This window comes from Pituophis catenifer, unplaced genomic scaffold (assembly GCF_029215685.1).
Source record: "Pituophis catenifer annectens isolate HBS135680 unplaced genomic scaffold, rPitCat1.0.hap2 SCAF_3, whole genome shotgun sequence".
NCBI lineage: Eukaryota > Metazoa > Chordata > Lepidosauria > Squamata > Colubridae > Pituophis > Pituophis catenifer.
This window is the reverse complement of record NW_027256883.1, coordinates 447,940-467,517: the sequence shown is the minus strand read 5'-3', so window position 1 is coordinate 467,517 and position 19,578 is coordinate 447,940. Positions and strand designations below refer to the sequence as shown.

The 19,578-nt window shown below is 55.4% G+C and overlaps 1 protein-coding gene across 2 annotated transcripts; it reads left to right on the top strand.

Moving 5' to 3' along the window:
* Positions 1-343: 343 nt before the first annotated feature.
* PARP10 (poly(ADP-ribose) polymerase family member 10) lies at positions 344-7,838 on the top strand. 2 transcript variants are annotated; one of them, XM_070940180.1, is made up of 10 exons: positions 347-577; positions 1,127-1,372; positions 1,937-2,173; positions 2,263-3,107; positions 3,347-3,559; positions 3,689-3,812; positions 3,995-4,921; positions 5,073-5,206; positions 6,128-6,302; positions 7,177-7,838. In XM_070940180.1, the coding sequence occupies exons 1-10, from the start codon at positions 421-423 to the stop codon at positions 7,512-7,514; spliced, it is 3,396 nt and encodes a 1,131-aa protein (XP_070796281.1). In that variant the 5' UTR covers positions 347-420; the 3' UTR covers positions 7,515-7,838. The 2 variants fall into 2 exon arrangements, with proteins under 2 accessions (XP_070796282.1, XP_070796281.1); XM_070940181.1 differs by lacking the exon at positions 7,177-7,838 and having other exon boundaries at positions 344-577; positions 5,461-6,144.
* Positions 7,839-19,578: the final 11,740 nt, after the last annotated feature.

Below are 19,578 nucleotides of genomic sequence, written 5' to 3'. Positions count from 1 at the left end.
AGGCAACGGGTACAGCAGCGGCCCGACAGTCCAGTCGGGGATATTGCTAAGACTCGGCTTCTCCACATCGGGGCGGGGTTTCGTGGCCGAGGGGCGGGGCAGCGGGGGTCTATTTGCCTCTTCTGGGACTCCCAGCCGCAGCGGTGCTGGGAATTGTAGTTCGCTCCGTAGCCTGGTGAAGAAGCTGCCGGACAGTAGCCCCCCCCCTTGGGAAAGCTCAGTTGTCGCAAAGGGCTGTGGGGGTTGGAGTCCGAAGGCTGCCTGCTGGGCGGAGACGGGCAGGGGGCGGGGCGGGGCGAGAGGAAGGCAGCTGCGGCGCCCTTTCGCTTTCGTTTCCCGCGGCGCTCCACCTGCGGGCATCGCTGTCTCCGCCCTCCGGGGCTTCCTCACTCCTCCCGGGCGGGCTTGCGGGTTTTTCCGATGGCGGCGGTCGTGGCGGTGCTCGGGGTCCCCTCGGACGTGGCCGATGAGCTGCTGGTGTTTTACTTCGAGAACCGTCGGCGCTCGGGCGGCGGGCCGGTGCAGAGCTGGCGGCGGAGGGGCGGCCGCGCCACTCTAACTTTTGAGCGCCCCGAAGGTGAGGGCCCCGGCTGGAGGGAGGCTGGGGACAGGCCGGCGGGGAGAAAGGCCTTCCGGCCCTGGGGCGGAGGCCGGCAGCCCAAGGTTGCTTTCACGAAACGGCTGCCTTCCCACGACATGGTTACCCTTACTGGGCCGTCCAGTTTTGGGGAGTCACACAATATGTGCGCTTGTGCTGTACACTAAGGCACAGAGGCTACACGTTGACACCAATTTTGCTTAGCAGGAGTTACAAAAGCAGCAGATACGTTGGCCTACAGATTCCATGTGTTCTATGACTGAGGAGGCTGGGGATGATGGAAAGCATAGTCCGTTGTGCAAGGGACCCAGATGGCTATGAGGCTGAGGTCTTTAGTGCTCCAGCTTTGCCCTCACAGGCTCCCCCAAACAGCTGGCTGGGCACTTCTGGGACTTGGCTTCCGAGGGGTTTGAGGCCCTGATGGGGAGGATGGGGGTCTGGCTGGGCCTGTCTCTGGTAGTAGCTTGGCTGGCCTTTGGGGTGAGGACTTTCCTTCTGGAGATCACCTGCTGGTCTCCTCCCTCGCAGATGCCCAGAGGGTCCTCTCCAAAACTGACCATGCCCTGCAAGGGGTGCACCTGACGGTCCAGCCCGCTGCTCCTCGGGATTATGGGAAGGTGGTCCTCCAGGGCCTGAACCCCCAAAGCAGCCTGGAGCTTGTGGAGCTGTACGTGGAGCACATGCTGGATTGCGAGAGGGATGCTTACTCCATCCACCGCAGCCCTGCCGGGGACCAGGCGCTGGTGCAGCTGCAGGCGGCGCTCAGCCACCCAGGTACTTGCGGAGGGTCTCCTCTTCCCTTCAAACCGCAGCCAGCTGAGCCTCCTTAGGCTCCCTCCCAGAGGGGCACCTGAGGAGCTTTCCTGCCCTCCAAGCGTGGTTGCCAGTGGGTGCCTCGAGCCTCTTCTCTGCACCCGCCCCCTTACTCTGCCCCCTCCCAACACCAGGAGGGGCAGATACCCAAAGGGCAGAGAAAGCACCGCCTTGAAAATGTTACAGTCCTGCAGTGAGGTACATCACCTAGGCTGCTGCCTTTGGCTAGCTGGGACCGTGTCCCCACCTGGAAGGATCCTGCATTATGGGCAGGGTTAGCCATCATCTGCCAGGGATTCCTGGCTTCGCTGGGTCTGGAAATCAGTCTCTGGCCTCCAGTTGTGTCATCAGTTTCCAAAAGAGGAAGGTTAGTTGGCTGCCCTCTTCTTGGAAACTCCAGAGAAGCTGAACGGGAGGTCTTTTCCCAGCATTCTGCCTGGGATGGGAGAGGGTATAACGGAAGGCAGTTCTTACGGCAAAGTCTTCATTGGCTGCCTTGACTTAGTTCCTCGGCTTCCCTGGCAGAGTTCTTGGTGCTGGCGGGTCGTGTGCAAAGCCGGATGCTGGACGGGGCCAGCCTGGTGCTGGACTGGGTGGAGCAGACAGACAGCATCCTGGTTCGGAGTCACCACGGCAGCCAGCTGCAGCCTGAGGTGCTGACCCTCTACTTTGAGAGCAGGCGGAGTGGCGGGGGCCGTGTGCAGGCAGTGCGGCTTCTCCTGGGAGGCATGTTGGCCGTGGTCTCCTTTCAGGACCGCACAGGTGAGGGCTGTTCGAGACGCGTCTCCTGGCTCCACTTCCAAGAGGTGCTGAAAAGGCTCCTCTGATCCTGCTGCCTTCGTTTCCCACAGTGGTAGATCGGGTGCTGAAGCAGCCCCATCAGCTCCCGGATGGCAGTCTGAAGGTCTCCCCTCACTACGACTTCCTGGAACCCCCAGAGGCAGCGGCAGAGCTGCAGGTGGGAGGAGCTGGCAAGGCCCTGTCCACCATCCTTCCTGTTGCAGAAGCAGCTACGAGGCGACTGCTGCAGTCCAAGGCTGTCCTGCAGGAGCTGGGGGCCTCTGCTCCCGAATGCGTGCTTCGCTGCGAAGAGGCTGGGCTATGCATCTTGGGTGGGGATCTGACTCTTCAGCAGCAGCTGCAGGAGCGTATCCAGGCAGCCTTGCATACGGTGACACAGGAGCGGCTGCCCTATTCAACCTGGGTTCTTGAGTTCCTGCAGCGGGCAGATGTGCAGGAGCACTTGGTGGAACAGCTTGCCGAGCGCAGTGTGGGCGCCTGCTACATTCCCACTGCAGAGGAGGTGCTAGTCGTCGCCCTGAAGCCTTCTGTGGCTCAGCTAGCTGCTTCTCTCCTGGGCTCCTTTCTCAGCTCCATCTCCCTGCCCTTGTCTGAGCGGCAGTTGCTGGCCTTGGCGTCCCCACACTGGGCCCAAGTGCAGGCAGGACTGCGCTGCTGCTGCGTGTGCCTGGCTGAGGATGGGGAGCACCTGGAGGGCCTCACCCTGCCTGGCCTGGAGGAGGAGAATGTGGCTGAGCTGACGCGTGGCCTGCAGGACTGCCTGCCGGATGAAGTGTTGGTGACCACGGAGCCTGGCCGTCTTCACTACCTTCAGCTCCATCGCCATGAACTGCTGGCTGGCTTGGCTGATGTCACATTGCTGCCCCTGGAGGGAGCCGAGGTTACCGGCTTGCGGGTAAAAGGGGTGCAGCAGCAGGGTCCTCCCATGTCTTGCCCGCAACCCACAGGGTGCCAGGCACTTGTCAGCTCTGCCCTGTTTTAGTGTCCCCTCTCATGGCAGCTGCCAGGTGTCCTTGGGAACTGGGCTAAAGGCCCACTTCGGTGGGGGGGATGTCAGATCCTGCTTTTGCCAATCTTTTGTCTCAAGCAAAACACGTTAGCCTGAGAAAACTGGCATCATATCTTTTTGTGCAGCTGAACGGTGATTCTTGGGCATGCCAAGCCGCAGCTGACCTCCTCCAGAGTCTGCTCTGTGCCATCCGTGTTCGGACTGTGGTGCTGCATCTGCCTGGTGTGAGCCGCTTCTTGCTGGAGGAGCGTGGCCAGGCCATCCTTCAGGGCCTGGAGAGGAGCTTCTGCTGTGCCTTTGGGCTGGAGCACCTCCAATGGCGCTCCCCGGAGACACAGGTACGTACCCTGGAGGAGGGGATGGGGCTCGGATGTGCAGTGGGGTCAGAGGCTGGTGTGCCAAACTGGAGGGGAGAGAAGAGTTTGAAAAGGGGGGGTTGCCTCTGAAGGGCCTCTCCCCCCCCCCAGCACGAGTTAGAGACCTCACAGGAGCCAATTGCCCTCATGTGCCGACGGGATTCCCTGTGTGGCCTCAAACAGCAGCCGAAGAGCCCAGTCGGAGTGGCCGAACAGCAAAGCGAAGCTAACCTGGGTAATGTCTGTCCAGCTACCTGTCCCTGGAGGTGAAGGACATCAAGGGGCACCCACCATCCTCTTCCTGGTCTGAGGTTGGAGCTTGGGGTGGGGTTGGGGTAGCTTCAGGGTTCCCCCTTTCTGTGCAGGCCCATCTTACATTGCTGCTTCTCTGCTCACCTGGTCCTCCTCCCATTGCAGAAGAGATCAAGGGCCTGCTGGCTGCCCTCCAACCTCCCCGGGTGGCCCTTCCTGCAGCAGAGGAGGAGGAGCAGGCAGAGACGGCCGCGGAGCCATTGGCGGAGGTTCCCTCCACCTTTGAGCAGCAGACCAGCTTGGCTGACCTCGACACAATAGAAGAGGGGCCCTTGCCTGTCCCAGGCCCCATTCCAAGCCTGGCATTGGAGGAAGAAGAGGAGGAGGCACAGCTGCTTCTGGCCATCCAGCAGTCCATGGACAGTGCTCGGCAGGAAGTGGAGGAGCTGGCGCGTGCCACTGAGCTCTCTCTGCGCTCCTTCGAGCAGGAGCAGCCGTCCAGCCCAGATGCTGACATCCTGTCTGTCATGAGGGCCTCTCTGGAGGCAGCAGCTGCAACCCGTCTGCAGGTCTATACCACCTTGGAGGAGGATGCAGAGGCCGTGGTGCAGGAGCTGGAGCGTGCCCTGGGCATGCAGCTGCGGGAGGAAATGGTGCAGAACAAGGCCCTCTTGTCTCTGCCCACTCTCTGCCTTGACTACCTGACCTACCTGGAGAGGAAGCATGCAGTGAGCATCACGCTCACTGGCCCCATAGCCACTGTGTCGGGATTCTTGGACTACCCTGTGGCCGCCGCCCGAGACCTCGCCCTGCTGCTGGCCCGGCTGCTGCACGTGGAAGTGGCCGTGGGCTGTGGGGATGCCCGCTGGGTCCGCTGGGAGCCCTCTGAGCAGGGCTTCCCCACCCCCTATTCAGCCCAGGCCAGTGCCCTGCTGGAGCAAGCATGGTGCCGCGGCCACAAGCGCATGGAGGTGTTCTTCGATGGTCGGCCTTTTACTGTGGACTTTGAGCGGATGGAGGAGTACGACGTTGGCAATGGCCGCACTCTGCCCATTGGCCGCACCGAGCTCCAGCTGCCACTCGCTTCTCCAGGTAGATTGCCTGCGCAGTGTGCCCCACCCAGCGGGTTTCTGGTGTTCCTGTTGTGGCAGCAGAGGCCTCCCTGGCCATGCAGAGTGCCCCCGCCTGGCCTTGTGGGGGGGATGACAGCAGCTGTTTCTTCACAGACTGTGCTTCTCTGCAGCCCTGCTAGACCCCCCAGCTGAGGGCGAAGTGAAGCTGCTTCCACTGGCTGAGGACTCCAAGGAGTTTCAGAGGACCATCCAAGGCTTCTATGACACGCTGGCCGGGCTTCACGGCAAGATCTGGATCGTCAAGGTGGCTGGTTGTCTCCATCCCTTTCAGTGGAGGGGCATCCCTTGCAGGCAGCAGGGCCCATCCTGAAGCCCTGGTGGCAGAGCGAGCCCTCTCTGGCCTTGAGACTGGATGGTGGGGTCTCAGCAAGGTCCAGAGGGGGGGATTTGTGGGGCTCTGAGGAGCAGAAAACCGTTAACCAGGTCAATTGGAGTTCTACCTGCTATGTTGGAATTCTTGCTTTCATGTTGGCTTGTTCCCTTGTTCCAAACCAGAAGAGGGGCTCAGTTCTGCAGTCAAGATTCCCTCCTTCGCATCTCCCCCCTGCCATGTGTTCAGTCGGCACCCTGGCTTTGCCCCACAAATCTTCTCTGGAAGAACCGAGCTGGGAAGGGCTGCCAAGCAGAAGCCGAGACCACTGGCCCTTTGGAGATGTGCCGCCTCTTTCTCTGCTGGCAGCCGGCCAGCCCTGCTGGGCTCCGCTGGGGGAGGGATGTGAGCCAGCCCCCTCCCAGCACTCATCTGGTAGAGCCCCCTTGGCCTTGTGGAGAGGCCCCTGCCTAATCTCACAACTTGGGTACAGGGGCTCTCCCCCTTTCTATGCAACGGGCAGTGGTCTGGGATTGGCCAGAGGACTCTAGGGCAGGCTCCCTGAAAGCTGGGCCAGCCTGATTCTGCCACTGGCACCACTTGGTCTGAGAGCCAAATTGGATGAGGGAGGGATTTCCTCCACTGCCCTCCCCCCCCCCCGGCTCCTCATAGCTGCCCCTCTTTGGGACTGGTTCAGAGCAGAGATGGCACCTGGGGTCCCTTGGGTACGGGTGCTGAATGAGAAAGGGGGGGGTGCTTGGAAGTAGCCCAGCTTTGGGATCAAGTGTGGCCAGTGGGGCAGGGAGGGAATTGAGCTGGATGTGGGGCTAACTCGTCTGCCTCCCTGCTTGGTAGCTGGAGAAGGTGATGCACCCGCTGCTCTACCAGCAGTACCAGCTAAAGAAGTCTGCCATGGAGAAGGCCTGCGGGCACCAGGCAGTGGAGCGGATCCTGTACCATGGCACAACGGAGCAGTCCAGCCACGAGATCTGCCAGCACGGCTTCAACCGCAGCTTCTGTGGCAAGAACGGTCAGTCAGTGACTATGCACAAAAGGACTCTCCTTGGTGGCTCTTAAGGGGGCGTTCCCATGGGGGGCGAGGGGGGACCCTCTATGCTAGCTGTCTGACCTGTCCTGGGGATGTGCCCCCATATCCAAGAAGTGCTCACACACACTCACCCCGCAGAGAAGCCGTGCCAGATGCAAGAGGGGCTTCAGCAGCCGCATTCGTGCCCTTGGGGGGGGGGGCAGGAGGGGGACCAGCAGCAGCTGGAGAAGCTGAATTGGTGGGTGGGGGGAGGGGCTGGTGGAGAGGGGTTCTGGGCACTGCGCTGCCAGGAGGAGGCTTATAGGTGGCTCTGCCAGCCTTGTGACCCGAGGGTGCCAATGCCAGCCTTAGGCAGGAGGCTCACTGAGGTGCCCAGCACCAGTCAGTGTCCAGCCCGTCATTGAGACAGTGGGCAAGATGACACTGAGGTTGCTTTTTTGCATTTGGCCTCTCAGAGGGGCTCTTGGAGGCCGCATCAGCTGCTGGCCGGGCACAGGCCTGGCTTCCTCTTCGCTCCCTGAAGGGACCAGGGGGAGGGGGGGCAGAGCCCTACAGCTTCATATGTGTGAGATACTCCGCATTATTCAGTACTAGACCTTGCATGCTCTGTTTTCTTGACTTCAGTATCCACATTAGCTGTAACTTGGCAGGATAGCTGATCCTTTGTCTTTTGTTTGAATGTTCATACCTTAATAGGCATTAGAGATTAGTCTTGCAATGTCTGTAAAATGTCTGTATATTTGTTGTGGGTTATTCACCATATTCCTGTCTGTCTGGATGCTTTTGCATAGTTTACATACGTTTATCTTGCTGTGTGCCAGCCGTTGACTGAATAACTCCTGTCCCCCATTTCCAGCCACGCACTACGGCCACGGTGTCTACTTCGCGGTCAAGGCGTGTCTTTCGGCGCGAGATCAGTACTCGCCTCGCAGCCCTGATGGCAACAAATACATCTTTGTGACCCGGACGCTGGTTGGGGACTACACAGCGGGCAATGCCAGCATGCGAGCGCCACCCCTGAGGGAAGGAGATGCCACCCTAAGGCGGTACGACAGCACAGTGGACAACCCAAGGAAGCCCTCCATCTTCGTCATCTTCAACGACACGCAGGCCTACCCTGAATACCTCATCACCTGTCGGTGGGTGGACCCTAAGGGGAGGCCTCCCCCCGTCTCCCCCTTGCCGCCCTGGTGAAGGACAGATGGTTTTCCGCAGGAGGGCTGCTCGGCAGGGGGCAGAGCTAGGGAAGTCAATGGGGCACTGCGGTAGGAGCAGTTCACAGGGGGCAAAGCATGGCAGTGCCTACAACACACCTGCCTCCCCCCTCTCCCTCTAAGGTGGGCCTCAGGCCCTGGGGCAGCACCTGGAGGGCTCCCTCAGGCAGCCCCAGGGGTGATTGTGTTCCGCAAGACACACACCGGGACCTCCTGCTCTTCAAGTGCTCCCCACTTTTTTAAAATAACTGGTTGTTTCCTTTAAAGCTACAGATGTGAATAAAAATAAATAAAGAACTTGTGTATCCGACTAAACAAGATTAGCTATAAAATACTAAACCCAAAAAGAGCAGGAGAAAAAAGAGCAGGATTTTATAATCCATTAATATGCAAATGACTATATTCAGTTTTTAAACAAGAAATTGAGCCTTGACCACCCAGAATCAAAAGGTTTTTTTTGTCAAAAAAGGAACTGATTTAAGGACAGAGTTGTCAAATTCCACCTAGCCGACCCTTAAAACCCCCTTCCGTGATTGCAGCCTGTAAACTCTGGGAATTCCAGCTGCTGAGATAAAATTGAACAACATTCAATTCTCCCCCAAACCTTTAAAATCCAGTTTTCAATTCTAAATGTTTGAATAGCGTTAACAGCATTTTTTTCTTCCTACCGTTTTTCTGCAAGCACAGATTCCCCCTTTTTTTCAGATCAACTGAGTTGATCCATGGGGTTGTGACAGGAATTGATGAACCAGCTTGTTGCCCAGTCCTGGCATTGATAGCGGAGAGAGCCCAAGGTCACCCAGCCAGTTTTCATGCTAAGGACTAGAACTCACCGTCTCCTGGTTTCTACTGGACAAAACGGGCTCTTAGATAGATAGTATTATTCAATTTTATTCTAGCACTTTTTCTTAAAACATTAATATTACTGGGCTCTTGGTATGCTTTCAGAAAATCCTGCCATGTATTCAAAGTTTTTGAGCTTTCAGTAGCTGCTGAGGCTTCCAGGGAAAGCAGAAGTGTTGCTACTCGGCTGATTTTAGTAAATAGTCTCATTTATTTATTAAATTTGAATACTGCCCATCGTCCTTCTCTGGGCAGCTTACAAAGTCATAAATAAGAGAATAAAACAATTACAGGGTTAAAATATTAAAACACCAGAAAGTGAAAACATTAAAATTCATATTAAAATGGGTAAAAAGAGCCAATGGATGGAAAGGGTGAGATCCTGCACTAGTCTACTATCCATAATATTAATCATCATAGCCAATAATGTCTTTTCTGTACTCTTGGAAACATTGTTTGCTCCTCAGTTAACAAGGAAGAGTAGCTGCCATTTTCCACCCATGTTCCAAGTTTTTTCCTTCCACCTTTAAAGAAGGGCTATTTCTCAGGGAAACCCTGAGGCCAGGATTGGTTTCTACCCCCATAGAGCCCGTGGGGGTCTGCCGCAGCTGCTGGAAAGACACACAGTTCCTCTGGCAACTGAGCCGGTCCTTGCCAGGGTCCCCACCGGGCCCTCTGCAACTGGGCAGGCTGGCAGGCCCCTGGTGGTGGTGCCATTGAGGGATGGGCCCGAGAGTGCAGTCTCGGACGTAGAACTAAGAAACCGAATGACCCCGAGGACAATTAGCCAGTGGAATGGCTTGCCTTCAGAAGCTCTGCGTGCTCCATCACGGGAGGTCTTGAAGAAGCCATTCGTCCAGAATGGTGTAGGGCAGGGATGTCAAACTCGATTTCATTGAGGGCCGCATCAGGGCTGTGCTTGACCTTGGGTGGCTGCGGTGGGCCTGGCCAGCTCAACATCACCTGTGTTGGAGGCGCCTGTGGTGGCCTGAGTACTCTGCCAGCGAAAAGGGGCTCCCGAGCTCCACCTTTGGCTGCAACAGCCTCCTGCGCCCCTCTGCCAGTGAAAACAGAGCAGCCCTCCTGAGCTCTGTTTTCACTGGCAGAGTCACTGTGGGCCAGTCCTTCGCTGTTTCCAGGGGCCAGATCTAAGCACCCTGTGGGCTGGATCCGGCCCCTGGGCCTTGAGTTTGACACCCCTGGTGAAGGGTCTCCTACTTGGGTGGAGGGTTGGAATGGAGGGCCTCCAAAGTCCCTTCCAGCTCTATTTTTCTATTCTGTTATTCTTTCTATGAACACATGTGTCCCTCCCATCAAGCGCAAAGAAAATCTGGAATGGTATAGGATCTCCTGTCATGAACCGGGGGGGGTGGACTAGAAGACCTCCCAGGCCCCTTCCAACCCTGTTCTATGTTCAATTCCAAGAGGAAGCAGACAAGCAGGAGCCTCTTTAAGTGATAACCTGGACAGGTAAGAAGACAAGGTGAGAGGAACAAGGTATCCTTTGAGAAGAATGTATGGGAGTCCTACAAGATGGATTCATGACTTGGGAGAACTACATCAGAGAAGAAGCTGAGCATGAGCCAGCCAGAGCAGCAATTCTGGGTTGCCTTAGAAAAGGGGTGTCCAACCTTGGTAACTTTAACTCCCAGAAATCTCTGATGGCTGGCTGGGGGACTCGGGGAGTTGGCCCACAAGTCTTAACATTTGGCAAGGTTGGACATCCCTGCATTAGAAAAAACCTTGAGAGGACACCTAATATCGATGTTCATATACATTAAAAAGTCACATTTTCCATGGTCACAAAAAATAGGTAGAGGAAAAAATAGGCATACATTGCAGTTACCCAAACCCATCTCCTTATGGAAGTTGTGGGTTCTCCGTCTTGGAGGTTTAAGAAGAGGCCAGTCTTGAGGATGGATTGATAATTGGTTCTCCTGTCAGACGTGCTCCAATTTAAATCTCTGAATAGAAACCATCCTTGGCTCTCCATTTGTTGAGAAAGGCATAGTTTTATTAGAAGTCAAGTGCCTTGCAGTACTGCATAGCCAGGACTGAGACTTGCACCCCAATAGCCCCAAGTTCAGCGTTTCCTTCCCTTAGGTGCCCCCCATCACTGCCTCTCCCCCACCAATCAGGTTCAAGCAAGATGTTTTGAGAATGGTCGCTTCAAGCTTAGGTTGGTATGCAGCTGCCGCCTTCTCCCAGCAGGGTGACTTTGAAGCAGTGTGTGTGTGTGTGTGTGTGTGTGTGTGTGTGATACAACTGCTCTCGTTTTCCCCAGGCAGCAGTCACTTTCGCTTTCCCCCCCAAGCACTCCCCCTCCCCATAGCTCATGGCAGATGAGAAGGAAGTGGCAGCTCACAGGCCACTTAAACTCCACCACTTCTCACATTCTGTGGAGAAAGTTCAAGGATCCATTAATGTTGAAGTGATTAATCTGATGAATTAGATTAGCTGAAGTGGAAGTAGCAGGGATATTGGAGAAAAAATTATATCATATCTACTTCTGCAGAGGTGGGTTTCAGCAGGTTCTGACCAGTTCTGGAAAACCGGTAGCGGAATTTTTGAGTAGTTCAGAGAATTGGTAAATACCACCTCTGACTGCCCCGCCCCCATCTATTCTCTGCCTCCCGAGTCCCAGCTGATCGGGAGAAAATGGGGATTTTGCAGTAACCTTCCCCTGGAGTGGGGAGAGAATGGAGCTTTTACTGTATCCTTCCCCTGCCATGCCCAGCAAGCCATGCCACGCCCATAGAACCGGTAGTAAAAAACTTTGAATCCCACCAGTGGACTTCTGGATTGCAATAAAAACGGAGTAAGCAAACCCAGCCTTGGAGTCCCAAAGCAGCGAAAAGGAGGATCCCATCTTCGGGGAGGGGAAACCACAAGACGGATAGCCTTGAGGCCCCACTCCTTGCTCAGGGCAGGAACCCACATTCAGGCCTCCGCGCTCTCCAGGGCGAAGCTGCCGATGCCCGGGCCAGGCTTCGCCAAGCGCCGCTGCTCCTGAGCGACCGACGAAGGGAGGCAACGGGGTCTTTCTCCCGCCCGCCGCTCGCAGCCCGCCTGCTTGCTTTGCTCCCCCTCGGCCAGGAGGGGCCGCTCCGGACGCGGTTCCGCTCTTTGCCTGGGACAGAGCCAAGCGCTGGGCGGGGGCGAGGCTGGCAGCTCCGCTGCTTTGTGTGCCAGGCGAGGAAATGCCCTGTTCCCCGGGGGCCAGTCTTCCCGGATTGCTCATTGCTGGCGGAACAATTGGCGGCGGGGGGGGGGGAAGAGTTCCAAGCAACAGAAAAACAACTGTGGGAAACGGGAAACGAGGCGGGGCGCTGCTGTGACCTCGTGCAGAGCCCCCCCCCCTGGCACCTGGCCGGGCTTTGGGGCTGGCTCCCTTGTGAAGGGATACTTTTTGCCCTCCCCGAGACTGATGCCCGGGCTTTCCCAAATGGGGCGGGGGGCGGGGGGGGCAAGGGACTCTGGCCAGGAAGTCTGTGCTGCTCCAAAGAGACGGCCGGCGCTCCTGCGGCCTCTTCCCCTCGCCCCACAACAGCGAACTGAAAGCTTAGGAAACACCCCCCCCATTGTCCCTACAAAAGGCGGGGGAATAATGTGCCCCCCCCGTCCAAAGAGCCAGATCAGAGGGGCCCTGGCTCCCCATGGGCGGATCCGGCCTGCGGCGGCTGCTTTCCATGGAAGGAGCCGCTTTCCCGGAGGGCGGTGCGTGTGCGTCCTGGAGCCCAGAGCCTCCACCCTCCCCTCCGCGAGCCCCGCTCTGGCTTTGGGGTCCCAGGCGTCCTTCTCTGCTGGAAGGCGAGCCGCCAGCAGGGGGCAGGAGCACCGCGTGCACCTCTCCGCCTGGAGCAAAGGCAGAGAGCATGCGCAGAGCTCAGGCCGGGAGGGAGCGCGGCGAGGGGCTCCGGTTGCGGAGCTTGGAGGAGTTCCGAGGACGGCGCTCTTGCGGTGCTTCCCGGCCCTTTGGTCGGCAGTGGCTCTTGGGCGAGGTCGGCTGCTCCCTCCTGCCACGTGCATGCCCAGCGTCCCTTCACTGGGAGGGGCCGGCAGCGGAGCAGTCGGCAGATTCCGAGCCTTGCCCCTCCCGCGGGGGTGGGGGGATTATTCTCCGGCCCCCCAGCTGCATCCAGCCCATCCCCAAGCTTAGCCTGCCCTTTTCGAGCTTCTGCCAAGCGGGGGGGGGAGAGGGGGGGCTGTTGCGTCCTCCGACTGACAGAGAGGCCCCCTCGCGTCTTTTCTTTCTGCCAGCCCCCTGGGATGGAAGGAATCCGGAGGGAGGGAGGGAGAGGGAGCCCGGCCTGGTCTGGGCCCAGGAGGTCCAGTGGGGCTGCCTCGGAGGGGTCCCAGTGAAGGCCAGAGTGCCCGTGCAGCAGCTGCTCAGTAGAGAAGGCCAACAGTCCTGGACGTCAAGAGCTATTCAGCTTATATTTTAGTTTAATTATTTAAAGCAAATCAGAAACCTGCTTTTCACCAGAAAAATTTGAAAAGCAGGATAAAGGGTCAGCATTGAAGCTTCAGTTTGTTAAAGCTTCAGCTTTAATGTGGATTAGTTTAAATCCCCAGGAGTAACAGTTTACTGCAGGAGGCTAAAAGATCAAGGCTAAATCTTGCCGGTTCTTTCAGAAATTCAGAAATTTTGGTGAAGTAGCCAGGACGTGTGAATATCCTGATCTTCAGGAATGGGAGACAAGGTCCAAGAAAAAAGATGTTGAGACTCTAGAAAAAGTGCAGAGAAGAGCAACCAGGAGGATGAGGGGACTGGAGGCTAAAACATACAAAGAACGCTTGCAGGAACTGGGCCTGGCTAGTCTAGTGAAGAGAAGGACCAGGGGAGACATGATAGCAGTCTTCCAATATTTGAGGGGCTACCACAGAGAGGAGGGGGTCAAGCTATTTTCCAAAGCACCCGAAGGCCAGTCAAGGAATAATGGATGGAAACTACGCACTGTTACTCATGCGCTGGTCACCTCCCGTCTTGACTACTGCAAAGCTCTCTACCTAGGGCTGCCCTTGGAAACCACTCGAAGGCTGGTGCAGAATGCGGCCGCGCGGGTTGTGATGGGAGCGTCCTGACACTCCCATGTTACATCTCTCCTGCGCGACTTGCATTGGTTACCGGTTGCCCTTCGGGTGAGGTTCAAGGTGCTGGTTATTACCTACAAAACCCTTCATGGCCTAGGCCCGGGATACTTGTCGGACCCCCTGCAGCCAGTGACAATTCCCAATCGCCCATAGGTGCGTCCCCACAGGCAGGGCCTCCTCAGGGTGCCGTCGGTCAGACAGTGTCGGCTGGCGACCCCCAGGGGGAGAGCTTTCTCTGTGGGCGCACCCACCCTCTGGAACCAGCTTCCTTTGGAGCTCCGGATGGCCCCTGACCTTCGCTCGTTCCGCTGCGATTTGAAGACCTGGTTGTTCCGCAGCCTGGATTGATGGGTTTTTTTTTTTTAATGAATTTTAAATTGTTTTAAATTGGAATTTTAATTTTATATTGGCAGGAATTGTTCATTTTACCGTTGTGAGCCGCCCTGAGAACTCGGAGATAGGGCAGCATATAAATTGTATAAAATAAAAATAAATAAACTAATCAAGGAGAGATTCAACCTAGAAATAGAAATTTTCTGACAGTGAGAACAGTCAACCAATCGGAACAGAAGTTGCCTTTGAAGTTGTGGGAGCTTCATCACTGGAAGCTTTCAAGGACAGACTGGACTGTCATCTGTAGAAATGGTGCAGGGTCTACTTGGGCAGGGGGTTGGACTAGATGACCTACAAGGTCCCTTCCAACTCTGTTAATCTGTTAAATTATAAACTTGAGAAGAATGAAAAATCTTTTAATAGAATTTTATTGGCCAAGTGTGATTGGACACACAGGAATTTGTCTTGGTACATATGCTCTCAGTGTACATAAAAGAAAAGATACTTTGGTCAAGAATCATAAGGTACAACATTTAATGATAGTCATAGGGTACAAATAATCAAATCATATTAGGAAACCGTAAGGATGCAAACAACAAAGTTACAGTCATAACAGTCATTAGTGGAAGGAGATGGGTGGGGAATGATGAGAAGATTAATAGTAGTGCAGACTTAGTAAATAGTTTGACAGTGTTGAGGGAATTATTTAGTTTAGCAGAGTGATGGCGTTTGGGAAAAAACTATTCTTATGTCTAGTTGTTCTGGTGTGCAGTCCTCTATAGTGTCGTTTTGAGGGTAGGAGTTGAAAGAGTTTATGTGCAGGATGTGAGGGGTCTAAATATTTTCATAACCCTCTTTTTGACTCATGCAGTATACAGGTCCTCAATGGAAGGCAGGTTGGTAGCCATTGTTTTTTCTGCTGTTCTAATTATCCTCTGAAGTCTCTGTCTGTCGTGTTGGGTTGCAGAACCTAACCAGTTATAGAGGTGCAGATGACAGACTCAATAATTCCTCTGTAGAACTGGATCAGCAGCTCCTTGGGCAGTTTGAGCTTTCTGAGTTGGCGCAGAAAGGACATTCTTTGTTGTGCTTTTTTGATGACGTTTTTCATGTTGGGTGTCCATTTTAGGTCGTGAGATATGGTAGAACCTAGAAATTTGAAGGTCTCTACTGTTGATACTGTGTTGTCTAGTATTGTGAGAGGTGGAAGTATGGAAGGGTTTCTCCTAAAGTCTACCACCATTTGTACGGTTTTGAGTGTGTTCAGTTCCAGATTGTTCCGGTCGTATCACGAGGCTAGTTGTTCAACCTCCCATCTGTATGCGGATTCATCATTGTCTCGAATGAGATCGATCACTGTTGTGTCATCTGCGAACTTCAGCAGATTAACAGATGGATCGTTAGAGATGCAGTCATTGGTATACAGAGAGAAGAGAAGTGGGGAGAGCACACAGCCTTGGGGGGCCCTGTGCTAATTGTACAGGAATCTGATGTGATTCTGCTTAGCTTCACCTGCTGCTTCCTGTTTGTTAGGAAGGTTATGATCCACTTACAAGTGTGTTCGGGTACCTGTAGCTGGTTTAGCTTAGTTAGAAGTGTGTCTGGAATGATGGTATTGAATGCTGAACTAAGGTCTACAAAGAGGACCCTTGCGTAGGCCTTTGGAGATTCAAGATCTTGTAGGATGTAGTGCAGAGCCATATTAACAGCATTATCTGTTGATCTATTTAAGCAATAAATCTGTAAACAGACTGAAAACAACGGAGTCCACAAAAAAATCTTATTGATCTTATATTTCAATTGGATAATTTCCTAAGTAGACTATGGGAATGCTATACACATAACTCGGGTTTTGTACCATATTTGACAAAGGAGTGTAACTCATAATATTTTAATTAGTAATCCTTTTAGGTATGGCTTAGAGGGCATCACAATTAATTGGATACATAAATGTTTCTTCAATTCAGGCTTTGCAAAGATCACTTTTGGATTCTATAATTCTTTAATACTTTCCTTCATAATATAGATGATGACGTACAAGGATTGGTTACCAAGTGATACAAAATTGGACATGATAAATAATAATTCTAAAAAGTGCAAATAAAATTTAGAAGCTAAATAAGTGGACTGACCATAACAGTGAAATTTAGCAACGATAAGTGCACAGTGCTTTATTTAGAAAACTGAAATTAAATTCAGAGATATAGAAGATTGGATGATGTCTGGTTGACGATAGTACCCAAGAAAAACATGTAGAACAAACCGAGTGCTAACTGAACATCAATTGGTAGCATGACATGACTGGAAAAAACCCAGTTTCAGCTTTGTAAGTTCATCGAACAATTCGTCCTGCTCATGGGAAATAGCATTTTTGTCACATGGTCTTGAACTTTGTCAGCTGTCCAGAGTCAAGTCCAAGTGTGGCTATAGAAGCTGAGATTATAAAATAAACAAACTCCCATTTTTCATTGGAAATCGTCAAACACAGCAGTGATGCTCCCAGAATTCCCCAGCCAGCCATCCCTGTGGCTGGCTAGGGAATTCTGGGAGGGAAGTCCATGTGCCTGGAAATGCCTGAGGTTGAGAAACTGGCTCTGTTTGGATCCTGGATCTCAGGTGAGGGATTGGACTAGATTATCCCGTCCAACATTTAGCGAGAGAACTTCAGAAGAGCCTGACGGAGACATCAACTCCTCTTTGACTCTGGAAGAGTAAATGACGGTGAAGAACCGGTGACGGGCAGACTTCCTCCCACCACCCCTTTTGAACAGGCTAAACGGGCGCCCATCACTGCTCAGTCTGTATAAGAGCTCAAAGCCCGGTTCCCTCCAGGAGACCAGAAAGGGATCTGAGGGAATGTAGACCAGAGGAGGGTACCCTCTCTTCTCCAGACTATTGGAGCCCTCTCACCGTTCTCCTGCCCCACAGCTCTATTCTCTGCCCCACAGCTCTGGCCAAACTGCTGGAGGGGTTAAAGCCCTGGGCCGCCTGGCTGACTCAGAGGGAGCGGCCTGCTTGGGGGGGAGGGAGGAAAAGGAGGGGCTACAAACATCTGGAACCCATCTGGGCCGGCAGCAGACAAGGAAGCCAGTGAGGGTTAATGAGGCCGGCACACCCACTGCCCTCCCCCTCCCCCCTTGCTGCTGGGTGCAGTGGCGTGGCGTGGCTCGCGTGGCACAGCAGAGCTGAGCATGGCCTCCTTGAACCCGTGGACACCGACTGATCCTGCCTGGCTCCACGTTGCTTGGGTAGCCGGCCTGGTGCTGTGCTCTCTCGGGGTGTGGGCCCTCTTCCTGGTCTGCTCCTGGCAGGGACACCCGCCACCCAGCCTCTGGTCAGGTAGGTAGGTAAATAAGTGGGTGCTAGGCCGGGCGCGGCCCTTTCTGGGCAGACCAGCTGGCGATGCTTAGGATTGGGGAGAAGAGCCAGCAGCAACACTCTCCGCCTCCCTCCTCTCTGGGCTCCGGAGGGGTTTGTGTGTGTGTGTGTGTGTGTGTGTGTGTGTGTAGGAGCGCATTTATCCCCTCCTCCCATCTGTTGCCTTTGCCCAGATTAATGCCTGGCCAGCAGAGGAAAACGGTTAATGCTTTCCTTCCAAGGTTTTCCCCATCTTGCTGGCAGGGGACTTGCAGAGTTTCTACAATTTGGAGGGCTGGAGGGGGGGCTGCCCACTGCAGAGGCAAAACTGGGCCACTTGACAGGGACTTGACTGAGTAAGACTCATTGGTGGACCAGCCAACATCCAGGACATGCTGACGTCTGCAAATCCAAGGCCCAGAGGAGGCATTGAGGAAGGAGGCCTAAAGAGGCCTAAATGCTTCTGTGGAGCACAGATGGCCTGCATCATTTTCTGCCCCCTCCCTCCGCACTGGACATCCAGAGTCCAGAAGAAGAGTCATGCGAGGGGGGAGCCCCTCATGTAATCGGGGAATGCCTGAAGCTGAGTGCTGCCCTTTCTCCCCCGGACCTTCACTCAGGAGCCTCCCAGGACGCCAGATGGCTCACACCAGAGCAGAGGGGCAGAAGGCCAGCTGGGGCCCCTCTGCATCTAACCCTCTGCTCAGGCATCTGGGCTCACTTTGGCCCAGGTAGAGACCTTGTGCCCGCTGAGGGGCCCGTGGGACGCAGACAGACAAGCCGCTGGAGCAGAGGGGTCCATCCCGAGGCAGCCATCCCCTTGGGCCCATTTTGAGGGTGCAACTGCAGCCGGGCAGCCTCCCTGGGTGGACAGCCGTAGGAGCTTGGAAAATGGGCCTGCATGGGCCCTTGTGCCTGCTGGCCTGGGGCCCAGCCGTGGGGAGGATTTGCACTTTCTGTCGAAGGTTGGAGAAGAAAGCCCCACCACAGAAGCCAGGTACAGAGAAAGCTCCCATCCCCCGACCTCCAGCCTTGCACCCCTAACACACCCCTCTTCTGTCTGTCAGGATCGCAGCTGGGAGGAGCCAGGTCCTTGGGCCCCTCAGAGGTAAGCTTTGCTCTCAAGTACCCATGCACTAAAGGCTTCCTTGAAGAACTCTGGAGCACGACGCCGTGCCCGTGGCAAGGGGCTGCAGACACTGGGCTTTTGCCCTTCCCTGCCAGAAGCAGGGCAAACACCCTCAAAGCCTTTATTGTGCAACCCCCTGACAAGGGGGGGGAGTTCTGCCCACAACTGCAGAGAGCACAGAAGGCTCTTGGTGGGGGAAAGGGCCTTCGCCAGTGACTGGCACACAGCCATCCCTGGGCATTTCCCACCTCTCAGGCAGGAAGGCAGGGGGGGCAGCGAGGAGGGATCAGGAGAGCTGGGCACACCCTGAGGGGCTGCAGGACTGACTACCCTTCCCCTCTTTGCATCATTAGAAGCGCCGGAAAAAGGCCGCCAAAGTCAAGCCACGCAGGGACCAGGCTGGGAATTCTGCCACAGGGGTGGCTCTCTCTCCAGCTGCCAAGGAGCAGGTAAGGGGGCTCCAGCTGGGGGCACAACTGTGGGCAGCTTAGCCAGATGAGCTGAAGGCTTCCTTAAGCCACAACTGCACCTGCAGCCTGGTACAGGATGGTGGGGGGGGGGGCACAAGGCTTGAGCTGAGGCCCAGGGAAGATTTCTCTGTGCCTTGAGAGAAGATTCTGCCGGCACCAACTGGGAGCCTCTGAGCACCTGCATTCCTGGATCCCAGGAAGCTTCCTGAGCTTCCTACTTGACTGCCTGGGCCTCCCCCCCTCCATTCTGGGCTAATCCCTGCAGGTCAGCTGGAGAGCCCAAAGTGCTGGTGGGCACAGCCCCCTTGCCCACAGAGGCACCTTCAAAGCTAGAATGTTCTGGAGATCCCCGGTATGCCCCCGATGGTGTACCTGTTCTTGCCCTTGGCCTCACCAGTCATTGCATCCCTGGCCTCCTTGGTTAACCAGGAGATTCTCAGGGAGAAACTCACTAGGGCCGGTATTCCCCATCCATCCCCTGCTGCCCCTATCCCACAAGCCCGGCTACTTCGGCTGGGCCTCTCAGCTCGCTTTAGCCTAGGCTGGCCGGCCTTGGCAGAGCCGGACTACGACCGGAGCCCTTGCCAAGCGACTGCCTCGGGGCCGGGGTGGGGCTGCGGGACGCGGGTCGGACAGAGGAGCCTTGTTCTCGGCCCGCCTGGACCCTCCTCCGCCTCTCCCGCCCGCCCGGCGTCTCAGGCAGCCCGGCTCCCGCGCCTCCCAGTCCTCCGCCTGCATCGACCCGCTTCACCGGCTCTCCTCGGCCCCCGACTTTCCCCGGTTTCCGGATGCAGCCGCCCCCTCGGCGCTTCGCTCTG

Coding starts and splice junctions, on each gene's coding strand:
- PARP10 (XM_070940180.1), top strand. CDS start 421: ATGGCGGCGGTCGTGGCGGTGCTCGGGGTCCCCTCGGACGTGGCCGAT. Junction 3,108..3,346: donor CCGAGGTTACCGGCTTGCGG/GTAAAAGGGGTG, acceptor CTTTTTGTGCAG/CTGAACGGTGATTCTTGGGC. Junction 3,560..3,688: donor GGCGCTCCCCGGAGACACAG/GTACGTACCCTG, acceptor CCCCCCCCCCAG/CACGAGTTAGAGACCTCACA.